Source organism: Pantherophis guttatus, chromosome 1 (assembly GCF_059756535.1).
Source record: "Pantherophis guttatus breed Tessera chromosome 1, ASM5975653v1, whole genome shotgun sequence".
In the NCBI taxonomy this organism is placed as follows: domain Eukaryota; kingdom Metazoa; phylum Chordata; class Lepidosauria; order Squamata; family Colubridae; genus Pantherophis; species Pantherophis guttatus.
In genome coordinates this window covers 242043327-242057638 of record NC_142063.1, presented here as the reverse complement: position 1 = coordinate 242057638, position 14312 = coordinate 242043327, and the positions used below count along the sequence as shown (strand labels likewise).

Here is a 14312-nt window from a genome sequence, read left to right as displayed (position 1 = left end):
TCTTTCTCTTAAGTATCTTTTTGACTGGAGCATAATACCCTCTGCGTTTATGGAGTCACACACCAGTGTAGGAGAAGAAACCAGAGTAGAAGTCATCATATATCTTTGGATGTAAAGAAAAGAATCTTGTTTGGCAATCAAAACTCCTCTCTAATTTCTTTGGTTTAGGAAAGATGTAAAAAAATGAAGTTGCACCTTTCATAAGGCATCAAATTCATTTGCAAACATTGAGAGTCACAATTAAATACTAAACTTAATGTCAGAAAGATGTTTTAATCTTTTGGTTATTTATCCTTTCTATTTATTGCTCCTGGGGTTCAGCTAGAGGTTATATGCTAGAAACAGAAAACCTCTCCTTTTAAAAAGATAACCAAGCTAAAGTCCAATAAAAGTTTCCACTAGAATGAGAGAATATTTTTTTACATATTCCTTTCCCACTTCTGCCTAACATCTCTTATGGCTATTTGGATGGTCTCTCAACTCTTCAGAGCCTCTTTGAGTGCAGCATAAGGAGCTGTACAGTTGTGCAGCATAATTTGTTGTTTAACTATCATTCTGCAATTATATGAGATATTCTATGAAAGCAAAAATATAATAAGTAAGTTATTTTTACTACAATCTCTGGCAAGAATTCTACAGGTTGAAAAATTGAACAATTTCTACTTCAAATAAAATAAGACAAACAATTTTAAATATAAATCATTTTAGATATAAATCAAGATATATCTAAATCATTGAGGCCTTCAAAGCATGTCTGGTTTTGTAGACAGCCTAACAAATTGTATTGATCAGATAAAAGTAACTCTACAGTTTGGTTCCATTTTTGATTACCAGTCAAAAATGATAATAATGGCCATTCAATGTATTAATGGCAGAAATTCCTTTTCTCTTGCAAATGAAATGGCTCTCCAGGGAAGGCCATTTTCCTATCCATTGAGGCATGTTGAACCACAACTCTTGGATTAGATACAGAAAAGACATTGATTGGGTCATCTCCCCAGTGTTTCATCTATCAGAGCTATGAATAGAATAGCCCAAGCATCCTATCTCTGGCCTGAGGTTAAACAAATCCTTATCTATAGTATCACCTAAATTGCACAATGTTGAAAATGTTTTAAGTGAATAAAATGGGACACCGTTTGTTAAAATGGCTGTTCATGTTATATTTATATGAGATTTCTACGTTTCAAGAAAATTACAATAATCATGAACTGGGTTCTTGTGAGATTTTTTTTTCTTCACAACATTCTTTGAATAGAAGCAGATATTAAAAACAAAAAATTCTGGAACCTGCTTTCATTATCTGTGTCGTTGCCTCTACCATATAATCCGAACATTAAAAACATGGTGTTTTGTAACAAATGACTTACTGGCCTGACAGTTTTAGCAGCACCATTTCAAGGCTGATAAAAAATTTCCCAGGGAGATTGTGGATCACTAAACAGGAAGCTATTGCCACCATCATCCACATTAAACCCAAAACGGTCCTTGTAACTTCATCTACATTTTATGTCTCTGCACGTCTCTGTTTCTCAGCTGATGAAATTCCAGGCTTGTTTATATAAGAAAAAAATAGTTCTTTGTGTGTGTGTGTGAGCATGTGTGAAACGGTTATTTTGAATATTTGCTATTTTAATGGCTTGTTTTTGTTGTCATCTGTTATTTCAGGGCCAGTGAGGAAAAAAAAGGTAGCTGCATTAGTGTTTTGATTATTTAAATCTTACACACTTAGTAAATTTTTATGGTACCTTGGAGTTTGTTGTTGCATTGTTCCCCAATGGGCTACTAATGGAAGTTACCCTGTCTAGTCCATGTGCTAGATGCTGTTAGTATAAAACTGCCTTTGACTTTCACACCTCTCAGGGGACCAGTAATTGTTGTGTTCAAACAGCCTGTAATTGTGATCCCGCTGGCTTTCTCAGTACGCTTCTGGCTATTAGAATCATTAAACAACTCAGCACCTGTTAACAGCATTGTAAATATTCAACCTTGCTTGTGTGCAGGTTGAGCAGAATATAGGAGAAAGCTTACAGAGCCCAGCCTCATAAATTAAAGCTCCTGACAAGTCAATTATTGTAAAACTGGGTTTCACTGAGAAATAAATGAAATGGGGTGCTGACAAAAAAGGAGGGCTGTCTGTTTGCAGCAGAGGGGAAATAATGACTAGATGATTCAATGCAAGGACCATGAAACTGCATTGTTTTTATTCTTTATCCTCAATTAAATAGTTAGATAATACAGTTACCCAGAAAAGGGGGAGTAGTGTAGCTATATAGTGTAGCTTTATGCAGCTTTGAACATATGAACATTTAAAGTGCATAAAAGTGATAATAGTAGCAGTGTCTAATAAAAGGGGGAGATAATCCTTTTAGCTGGATTCCCGTTTGACAGGATAGAAGTTTGTGTTAACTCCGAGTGTTAACTCGGAAATCTAGTGCATGTTAATGCAAAAGTAAGTCCTACTGAATGTAAATGGTATAACTCATAAGTTTATTTAGAGTTACAGCCAAATAATTAAATATAACATTATCTAAGGAAGCCTCTAGTTGCAGAAGTATGCTTTTATTCTTCACCCTCACACTTGCCCAAATCTATTCTAAAGAGTCTCTCTAAATTGAGATATTTGGGAAAGGAAAATATATTTGCCTATGCTATGGTGTTTGAATAAAACCTAGGAAAAGTTTGATTCAGTTGAATTTTCTTCTGGCATTTTAGTTTTTTCTCTTCAAGCTGGGAAACTAGAAGATTTATTCAAGAAATTCTATGTAATCTTCAGTCTATTTTATTCTTTTTAAAAGAATGTTATTCTGTTACATGGTTCATGATTTGTTTTGTAGCCTTGCTACAAAACACACCATTCAGAGGAGAATGGTGCGATATATATAATGCTCTACAAAAATGTTCATAATTTATTTAGTTGTATATGTACTGAATTAGTTAATATGCAATAATATTATGATATAAAATTATCTTCCATTGCAATTAACCCCTCTCCCAGACTCTGTTGAAATTATAAATGAAGCATTAGTAGAAATTAATCTCATAATTACATTGGCGTATATATAAGGAGAATGTTTTTTTTTATAGAGGATCAAATCATAATATTTCCAAAGATTATTACTTAATCTATACCTTACAAAGGAACTGTCATGTTCAGTGCATAGTTTTTCAGTCTTGGTAGCAAATTTATTTCAGAATCAGTTGCCTTGAATTTTATTTCTTGAAAATCATAAATAGAATTGTATTGCAAACATAGATTTGTTTAAAAGCATGTATTTTGTACAAATATTGTAATAAAGGTAGGCAATACTTGTGTTATTGTCCAATAAATGTACAATATTGACAGCATCTGCTCATAAAAATTTTTTTAAAGCACAAAGGTGGCTCAGAAGTAATCACTCCAATTGGCATAACAGATGATTCATGAATTGCTTTAAGCCATTATCTAGTTGGTTTGATTTTAATTTAGCATGTTGTACAATCCAGATTTACAATGTGGTTTACAAACCATGAATTATGAACAAGCACATTGTGTGAATTTAGGAGATTTATTTTGATTTAATGAACCATAGTTTAGCGTAACATCTGCATTCAGTTATAATCTGAGAAGAAATATAAGCAAAACATTGATAATAGTCTGAATAGAAAAATCCTGTAATATTCCATTTGCTGCATGGTAGGATTTCATCTTTGGAGCATAATAGTTATTTTTTAAATTTTTCTCATATGAATCAGTTAACTCAATTCTAAGCCTTGTATACAGCTGAATAATTTTCATTGAAATTAATACAAAATTAAATAATTAAGATCTTTACAATGTTTAATTTCACACTGGATGATAACTTCCTAAAATGATAAGTTAGAATAAAACATACTTTCCTTTCTGTTCTGTAATTTCAGTTAAAATGTAGTGTGTCATTTTAATTATTGTCCAAAATTTATATATCAGCAATTATTTAGAATAATTTCCAGAATAGTAATAACTAAAGTATGACTAATGTCACATGCTATCATGATTACATTACTGTTCATGTGGCTATAGTTATGAACACCATTAAGTTTTAAACAACATCCTTGTGATTCATAATTAAAAACACAGTTCATAATCTGTCTCCTTATATGTAAATGAATTGTTTCACTGAAAAAACTAAAAATGTTATTATGGTTATTCTGAACAAAAGTCAAAAATTTATCCCTTTCCTTGGCCATAATCTCATTCTCCCGGAGGAAACTAAGTTAGTATGCTAAATGCTGGAATTGTTCAACTGTGGTTTTTTTAGTAGATGTTATTTTCAAGATGCAAGACTACTTTATCACCCTACATCAAAAATTTTATCAAGACTTTTGAGGGGGGGATAGGGGGAGATAAAATATATAACAATAAGATAAAATGACAAAAGTTGTAAGCTGCTGAGGAACGTGAATGACAACAAATTCACAGAAGTGGGCAAACACAGATTGCTAGTAGAATATGAAATGCACCAGCCAATACTCGTTCAGTGTACAATAATATAGAGAGATATTTATATGAAAGTATTAAGGTAGTGTGCGAAATCTAGGAGCTAAGCATTTATAAGAGATCTTTCTTATGTACAATTTATTTCCAAACTACATATTGATATATCAAATGCATGCTGTAACCTTTCATAAAATAACGGTTATACATGTCTCCTCAAATTTATACCTCATAGCAAATTGTGCAGTAAATACATTGTTTGATAGCTAAAGGAAGCCACTTGGAGCTAAAAGAAACTACTTACAGTGGACAACAAGCATAAATTGATATATCTGAACACTATTTATTCTCAAAATATTTTGCTAAGTTTTACCTAAATGGTGCTTTTGTAACAGGGAGCACAAACAGTACAAATTCGGAATCAGAATAATTGGGAACACATCATCTACAGTATTTGACATGTGCATTTTAATAAAACACATACACCTAAAGTAATAAAGACATTTGTGGAAAAATCATTATGATTGTACAGCAAGACACAAAGATGTGACAGTACAGAAGTATCTAGTGTTGAGAAATGGATTGTGAAGATGGCAGAACTTGCAAAGATGGCAAAAGTGACCTGTTTAATAAGGGACAAACAATACTTGTTTTTATAAAAGACTAGTAATATTTTATGGACTTTTGTTAGGATTGGATAAAAGTTAGCTGATGATTTCTAGGTTTGCTGAAGAGGTTGAATATAGGAAGAAGGGTAATACTATAATATATTTCTAAAGGGGAAGAAATGATAAAAGTTTAGTTGCAACTGTAAATAAGATCCAAAGATGCTGCTTAACTAGAGCCGTGGTGGCGCAGTGGTTAGAGTGCAGTACTGCAGGCCACTTCTGCTGAGTGCTGGTTGCCTGCAATTTGGCAGATCGAATCTCACCAGGCTCAAGGTTGACTCAGCCTTCCATACGTCCGAAGTGGGTAAAATGAGGAGCCAGACTTTTGGGGCAATAGGCTGATTCTGTAAACCACTTAGAAAGGTCTGTAAAGTACTGTGAACCTATATATAAGTCTAAGTGCTATTGCTATTAACTTTTTTTTTTCTCTTTCTCTCTCTATATGTTTCTAGCACTTCTTCTTTTACCCTTTTTCTTTTATACATTTGATCTCCTTTATCTTTTAATTATGTAAAACTCTCAATAACATTATAAAAATATTATGACTGGTACTGATCATTTTGTGTTTTTCATTTTGTGTTGAAAATCCACATAGAATGATAACTAGAAAGCATCCATATATCTGTCAATTGTAATATACCTTTACAATGAAATGATCATATTCTAAAATGTATTTATTTGATTCATTTATTTATTTTTATCCTGGCTATATTATTTTTATAAATAAGAAAAGGCCGCAAATATAATCTTACCTCCTCCTATTTTCCCAACAACAACCTGAGAAGTGCTTTGGGCTGAGAGTGACTGGCTCAAAATTCCCCCAACTGATTTTCATGCCTAAGGTGGAACATTGATGGACTGATTTTTATCGCATCCTTATTTCGTTCAACCCAAGGCAGTGTACAGTATATACACAATACAGGTAGTTCTCCACTTATAATTCATTTAGTGACCATTTGAAGTTACAATGGCATTGAAAAGGTCACTTATGATCATTTTTCACAGTTATGATCATTGCAGCATCCCCTTGATCACATGATCAAAATTCAGACGCTTGGCAACTGAGTCATATTTATGACACTTATATTGTCCCAAGGTCATGTGATCTCGTTTTGTAACATTCTGACAAGCAATGGGGAATCTAGATTCACAACTGTGTTACTAATTTAACAATTGTAGTGATTCATTTAACATCTGTGGCAAGAAAAGTCATAAATAGGGTAAAACTCACTTAACAAAATGTCTTACGTAGTAGAAGAACTTTTGGACTCAATTGTGGTTGTAGGTCGAGGACTACCTGTACTCCTGCTTCCTATTTTCCTCACAACAACTCTATGAAGTGGATTGGAGTGAGAAAAAATGACTGATCCAAAGTCAACCAATTGGCTGTTATACCTAGAACTCTCAGTCTCCCAATTTCGATCCAGCATCTTAAGGGAAAATAGAACTACTTATCTTTTTATCTCAATTATATTCCCTCAAGCATTCTAAATTACAGTCAGGGAAATGTAATATATAAACTGGCCACTGATTTACACCTAAAGTGAATGACATTCCACACTACATGTACATGTTGGGCAGTGTTACATTATATTGTTATTTGCATATAAACAATATTTTTAAATCTGTCCTATTTTCATTTGTGCAGTTACTATAACTTAGAGGATGTGAGCCATGATAACATGAACAAGTTTCTTTCCAACCTTGTTGAGAAATCACTTCTTGATCTGGAATACTCCTACTGCATTAAAATAGGAGAGGTAAGGTTAATTTATATTCCATCCAACATTTTGAGAGAAGAATTGGTAAAGGTTATTAGGACTTATTATTATGGAATTCTTGGGGTACCCAAGAATCCCAATCCAGTGGGATTTTTCTGTCAATTTGGCATTTAAATCAGTAAGGGTCATTTATATATATATATATATTTGTATCGATTCAAAAGCTACAAGTGACACAAAGTGGAAAGATACACGATCGGCATTACAAGATAAGATATAAAGAGCTGCACATAGATTAGAGAACAAATGAAAGTATGCAATATCATTCAAGAGAGTAAAAGAATTGAAATGGAAATGGGCTAGTCACATAGCAAGAAGAATTGATGGCAGGTGGACTAAGGCAGTCACAGAATGGATCCTACTTGATAAAAAGCGTCTACAAAAGAGACCTAAAACCAGATAGATCTACAACAGCAGCAAGTATGGCGGGCCCAATTGACAAAAGAAAGCTCAGGACCATATAGGTTAGAAACATGAGGAAGAGGTCTTCATCCTGCAGTGGGTAGACAATGGCTAAAATGATGATGATGATGATGATGATGATGATGATGATGATGATGATGATATATATTTTTAATTCCAATCTCAGCACAATGCAATTTACGCACCTCTGATATGCTATCTAAAATGTGTTTGTCTCATGTACACTCTGCAATTACTTCTATATATAATGTGTATTTTTTTTAATGTCTGATAGGATGACCGCAATATTGAACCTCTGACGTATGGCCGCATTGCTTCTTATTACTATTTGAAGCATCCAACCATCAGAATGTTCAAGGAACGTTTAAAACCTGAGTGTAGCGTGAAAGATCTGCTCTCTATTTTGACAGTAAGTTATTTCGTTTTATTAATTAGGATGAAGCCAAAGAAAATACTCTTCCTCTGCTGTCATGGTAAAATGAACAAAACAAGATATTTGCTAAAATCTTTCTGAGATCTTAAATTATCAGAAATGACATAGCAGGAAATATGAAGGCAGTGCATTTGGGAATTCATCCATTAGTTTATAACTAGATTTCAGCAAGGGGTGGAACTTCCATCTGCATCATGCAAAATACACAAATATATTTGGGAGCATTGTAGTACCTGGTTGCACAGTGGTTAAAATGCAATTTTCACCCACAGCCTAGAGTTCAAGCCTGACTGGCTCAAGATTGAGTCAGCCTTCCATCATTGTGAGATGAGTAAAATGAGGACCCAGATTGTTTGGGGCAATATGCTGACAATATGCAGTAAATCACCCAGAGAGCGCTATAAAGCACTATGGCGTGGTATATAAGCCTAAACTATTGTTATTGCTACCTCTTTTTCTGTCACTAAACCGAGAATTGTTTCCTTACTGTTTTGGGATCTTCAGACTGAATAATATAAAAATTACATATATTAATTACATTCATATTTATGTTTATTAACTTTCAGACAAGGGTAATAGAACTATTTTTGTAGGAATAAAAAATCTTCCCAGCAAAATTTTATATATGCGGAAAGCAGCTCTTGGGTCTTTTTTTTCAAGTACTAATTTTATTTTTATTTTATTTTTTAAGGAAAGATATCATACTGCTGAATATAATTAAAAATTGTGCTGGAAGATTGGAGTGCTTTCATGGTTTTAATTTTAAACTTTGTCTATGCCAGCTTAATGTGTTGTCTGGCAGCCACAGGCAGCTGTTAGGAGCAATGGAGTACATTTTTATTCAGTAGTGTAATTTTTATTATAAAAAAGAGAGAGGCAAATATATTGGCCAGCATCCAGAGAGCTACTTTGGGCACACCCAGGGGAATTATTAGTTATTTTTTTTCTTTTTGAACAATAAAACTCCCTTTTCCTGTTGCTAATTGTTTTTGAAAGTTGCCTCAATTTCCAACCAAGTGGGTTTTATTTTTAAATCAGAAATCCAGAATGTTCTTGGTCATATAGAACTACCGGTACATATAGGGTGATTGGAGCCAGACAATTGATAAGATAATGGATCAGTACCCTATTCCTAACTTTTGTCTCCCTTTTTCCTCATTGTGACATGAATTTATCTTAAGTACATCTCTTCATGTCAGCTCTTCAAGGCAGAACAAACTACGAAACCAAAGTCGTTCATGCTAATGCTATTTTTATTATGGGATACAGTAACAGAATCCTACAACTCTAAATGTGCATCCCCCTCCCTCTCTTTATTTTCATGTGAACTAGGAAGGGTCTTGTCTGAGATTCCTACTCGGATTGCAGTCCTATCCAAACTCAGATTTCTTTTAGCTGCCTTTTTGTCATCATAGTGACTCTTCTTTCAGTTCCTCAAGATTATTCCTTTTCCCATTATACTTGTTGTCATTGCGAACCAAGGAAGAATCAGTGACTTGCCTCCTCTCTATTTTGTCCTTTATGTGTCACATAGATTTAACAGAGAATTGGAGATCTTAAGAATGAGCCAATTTAAGGGCTGGTTATGTGATCCATCCAGAATGTGGGCAGTTGTGTTTAAATCAAGTCAGTCAAGTAACATTTTTAGGCATTAGCTAAGTTTAACAATAGAAACGCATTGGTTAAAAAATTTAAAAAATGAATTAGATCATAGAAGTGTTCAGTTCAATGTCTAAGTATATTTGCCCATGTTGTATAGCTATAATATTATCCTTTTCATCTTCTCTACTACCCCCTCTTATTGGTTTCATATTATAATTATTATTACTCTGTTGTTTTGTATGTACATTGAGAGTTTATGCACTGGAGACAAAGTCCTTGTGTGTCTAATCACACTTGGCCAAATAAACCTGTTCTGTTCTGTTCCATTCCATTCCATTCTACTTTACTCTACACTCCACTCTACTCCACTCTAATCCAGACCTTCAGTCCTTTCTAAAGAAGGATAGGATTTGCAAATCTTCCCATTTGGGAACAGCTTAAGAAGGCTGATTTCACACCCTCCTCTCCCTACAGCCCTAGCCCCACCCATTTTTCTCAAGTGCTGTCTTGGATTACCTCCAAAAGGGTGTTAGGAGAAGCAATATTGTAGCTGATAAATACGGCTTTTCTCTTTGCATGAGAGTCCTACTGGTGGAAATCAAGCTTCAGATAATGTAGATCTCTCCTTCTGTAAATAAATGAGTAAAAAAGTATAATTATTTCTATCAAATGTAGGTTGCCTTAATAGAAGAACTATGATTGTAGCTGTATTCTTCATTTTAAAAAATTACATTTCTGAAAATACCAGTTAGACACTTTAGTTAAGCTTTTGCTTACAAATAATTGATTCACTTTTTCAATAATGGTTTTGGCTGCCATCCTAAATTATTTGTCCCATGCTTCATGCAGTGCATTCTACTTAATACAGATTTATTTGATGAAAGGTATATCTTTGGTTTGCTTTTTTGCCAACATCAGATCTTCTCTTAAAATGTAGTTTGCTTCTTTCATTTGTCATCCCAGAATAAATAAAATTAAATTTCCAATATAATTGGAATGTGAAGATTTTTATAAATGTAAATTGAAGTGTAAATAATAAAATTATCACATTTTCTTTATTAACATTCAGCCTAAGAGTTTTAGTTTCTTTTATGTTGTTTTACTAAGAGACAGAGTTTTTCTGAAATTGTTTGTTTTGTAGAAGATATTAGGTATTTTAACAGAATTGTCTCTTAAGTACCCTCCCATAGATTCCCACAACCCACACACATATGCAAACTATGCATTAATGAGCTTCATAATTAAAGGAGTCAATTCACACCTCTATTATTAACTAGTGGCATTGCATCTGTCCTGTTCTATTGATGCCTTTCTCACTTACTTATTGAAGCATTTAACAGTTTTAGCAATAGGGAATTACATAGCATGGGGTAAGTAGTCTAATTAGATGCAAGTGAAAGTCCTTGGGGGGAGAGATATTTAAAAAGTAATTTGAAGAATCTCTTAATGATGCTGGCAGTGAAAACTGTAGGCCAAAGTGAAAAAATGCATGTCAACATTGCAAAACATGGTTGCAATAATAGCCATGTTCACAATTTACTCATAAGGTTTGGAGGGTTGAGAGATGTTTGTTTTAATTTATCTTGAATAAAAATGTAAATTGTTTTTTTTTTCTTATTTTGGGATGCATTGATTGTCTTTTTAATTTGATAACCTTTCAAAGCTTATCTTATAAATAATAATGTATTTACCAACAGTAAACCAACAGTCACAGAAAGCAGATAGTATACTCCATGCTGGCTCCTTTATTTTACTTGCAGAAAGTTTCAGAAATAAAAAAGATTGCTAATATGTTCTGAGGATAAAAAAGGATAATGAATCTTAAATAGCAGAAATTGACTTCTGATTCCATTGTAAAAATCACCCCACAGAACAATCTGAGCACTGCCGCCATAATACACACGTTCTAAATCTGGAAGTTACAAACCTAAAGTATGTTCGATGTGTATTTTGAATTTGTTTTATTCTATCAACATCATTCCAGGGGTGAAATGCTCCCGATTCGGACCGGATCGCCTGATCCAGTAGCGATGGAGGTGGTGGTTCGGAGAACCGGTAGCAAAAATCCCTGCCCCCACCTCATGCCCAGCTGAGCCGCGCGATCATCAGAGGCTTTTTTTTTTACTTTTAAAAGCATTTTTTCTACAACCTCTTCGGCTGAAAAAATGTTTTTAAAAGTTAAAAAAAAAAAGCCTCTGATGATTGTGCGGTTCAGCTGGGAACTTCAAAGGCTTTTAAAAGAAAAAACCCTTTTTTTTCTTTTAAATGCCTCTGATAATCCAAGCTGAGTTGCCTGATCAGCAGAGACTTTTTAAAAAAACTCAGCTTGGATCGTCAGAGGCATTTAAAAGAAAAAAACCCTTTCTTTCCTTTAAATGCCTCTGACGATCCAAGCTGAGTTGCCTGATCATCAGAGCCTTTTGAAAGCATTTTTTTACAACCTCTTCGCCGAAGAGGTTGTAGAAAAAATGGTTTTAAAAGTAAAAAAAAAAAAAAATTGGCCATGCCCACCCAGTCACATTACCCCTCCACCACCAAGCCACGCCCACAGAACCGGTAGTAACAAATTTTAAATTTCATCACTGCATCATCCCTTCCCAACAACTTTGTGAATACAAAGAAAATTGTCAAAATGCTAGATTTCCAGACCCAAGAGTCTTCTTCTTCTTCAAAGGAACTCATCAGCAATCTGCATAAAGATGTCAGAGTTTAGATTCTAGATGGATATGAGGTTCACTTTTATCACTGTAGAATAATTCCTGCTAATCTTCTAGGCCCAACTTCCCCAGCGTGTTAAATCTGGATGATGGGAATGTAGTACAACATATCTGGTTTTAAAAGGTTACTATAGAGTTATGGTTGATTTCCTTTCTTCCTAGTTATAAATAAAACTATTATTTCGGAAGATGACAGGTTTTTGATATGTATGAACTAGTACTAGGCAAAAGGGAAAAAAAGACTATTTGAATGCTTAATTAAAACAGAACTTTTCTGATCTTGCTCCAAAACCAGTCAAGAAAATTGGCAGAATGAAGTATAGAAGATCTGGCTTAAGATTAGTTTTTCTACAGCTTCAAGAGTTGGACTGCTAAATTTCTTTGTCTGAGATGAAGGTGTTTTAGGGCACTTCAGGCATCCAAATTTTATGGGCCCTCCTGTACCCTTGGTTCCATACTGTGAGACCCTTCATTGCACATATCCTTACTTTCTATTCTATCCATGTGCGTGTGTTTTTCTCTCTTTACCAGCTCTTTGGTTTATTTTTCCCACAAGAGGGAGCTCACAGGATCCTTCCTGCTTTTCAACAGAAGCTATGTGGATAAGACTTCATTTCCCTTTTTATTTGCTATTCATTTTCTAAAGGCTTGTAACACACAAAGCAGCTTTTGAAATCCAGTTGCACTAATAAAATATTGAAGGTGTTACCCTTGATTTAAATATCTTACCTTAAGAATCAAACTTTGCTTAATTCTTTTGAGCCATAACCTACAGTACTACTAAAAGAAACTTCATGATATTACTCTTTTCTTTCAACTTTATAAGTAACCGAGTGTTTTAACAATTTTATCACATAATTGAGCAGTGACATTTAAAAATATTGTTTCAGATGAAGGCTTTTTTGGTTATGAAAAATATGGAAGGCCACTCTTATAGATTATAACCATATTAAACAGAAAAGCAGATTACAGTACAGGATCTTATTTATTGTCAAGAGTACAGGCTTTTCTCAAGGACAAATTAATGAAAATGAATAACTTCATTAACAGTATTGATCATCATTGTATAAAGCTTTGTCACAGAAGTTCAGTAAAGATACATTTTAAAATGCCTCAATAGATTGAAACAAATAAATGAAGCAAACTAAATACACTATAAATATAATAATGTAAATTTAAATACATATTTTTCAATTAAATCGCCAAAAAATTTCTAAATGATAATTAGTTTGAATTAAATGCTAACATAGCAAGTGAGTAAAATATTTTTACTAAACCTTAATTATATAAAAATGTTGCTTTAATAATTCATTAAATTATTATTAAAATGTTTGATAATATTAGTAATTGATCTATCACTTTCTCAGAGTTAAGTGCCAACATTTAAATGTCATGCAGTCTCTATAATATTCTACATCCAATAACTCTTAACTCATTTTATATTTAGCTGCTCCTTATAACATGATGCAAAACAACATTTTGCTACATGCTGTATTGTTTTAAGTACAATCTGGAATTATTGATATCTTTCTCATATATTCTTCTGTATGGACAGAGTCTTCTATTCTGTGGGATATTCTTATAACTATTTTCAAGAGTTTATCAAAGTATAATCAGTTTATCAGTATATTTAAGTGGGGTAGGAAATATTGTGTTTGTGTTTATTTCAGGCACAGAAATTTTACAGTCTTCCTTTCCATTTCTGTATCTCCTGCATATCTTCCCCATTTATTTGGGGAGGTCTCTCAGCTATTCATTGTGGATTTGGACGGGGTTCAAAGGTAAATATTTGAGACTGTTGGAAAACTGAAAGGGGATACTTGTTTTCATTGGAAGACTGATATACGGTAGTTGGGCACAATCCTGAGCAGCAGAGAAGAGTCCAAATTTGGAAAGTCTTCTCTTTCTAACTCATTTTGGTTTTCCAATCAGGTCTGGAGAGTTTAGGAATGATAGGAGAAGGCCATTTTGAATGTACCTCCCAAGAGAATATAAGTGGAGGTTTTCATTAGATGATTTAATCTGTCTTTTTACCTCCTTCACTAGAGTCCAGAAAAAGATGGTCCCTGAAAAAGTTGATCTTTCAAGCAGCATTTTAAATTATCCTGATTGAATTATCCTGAGGCAAACAAATTAGGCAACAGTTTAAAGGGAAATGACAATTTTATTTCCCTGTATTGAGACTGGATATGAACCTGAGAATATAGAATGTGGAATGTAGTTTCGAGTCAC

At 33.6% G+C, this 14312-nt stretch overlaps 1 protein-coding gene across 1 annotated transcript in view; it reads left to right on the top strand.

The window, feature by feature from the left end:
- Nucleotides 1-14312, top strand: part of ASCC3 (activating signal cointegrator 1 complex subunit 3) — a 211215-nt gene that overhangs the window by 151737 nt on the left and 45166 nt on the right. Inside the window, exons 35-36 of the mRNA XM_060689118.2 lie at nt 6773-6884; nt 7603-7737. Of these exons, the coding sequence (XP_060545101.2) occupies nt 6773-6884; nt 7603-7737 (247 nt within the window). The remainder of the gene's footprint in view (nt 1-6772; nt 6885-7602; nt 7738-14312) is intronic.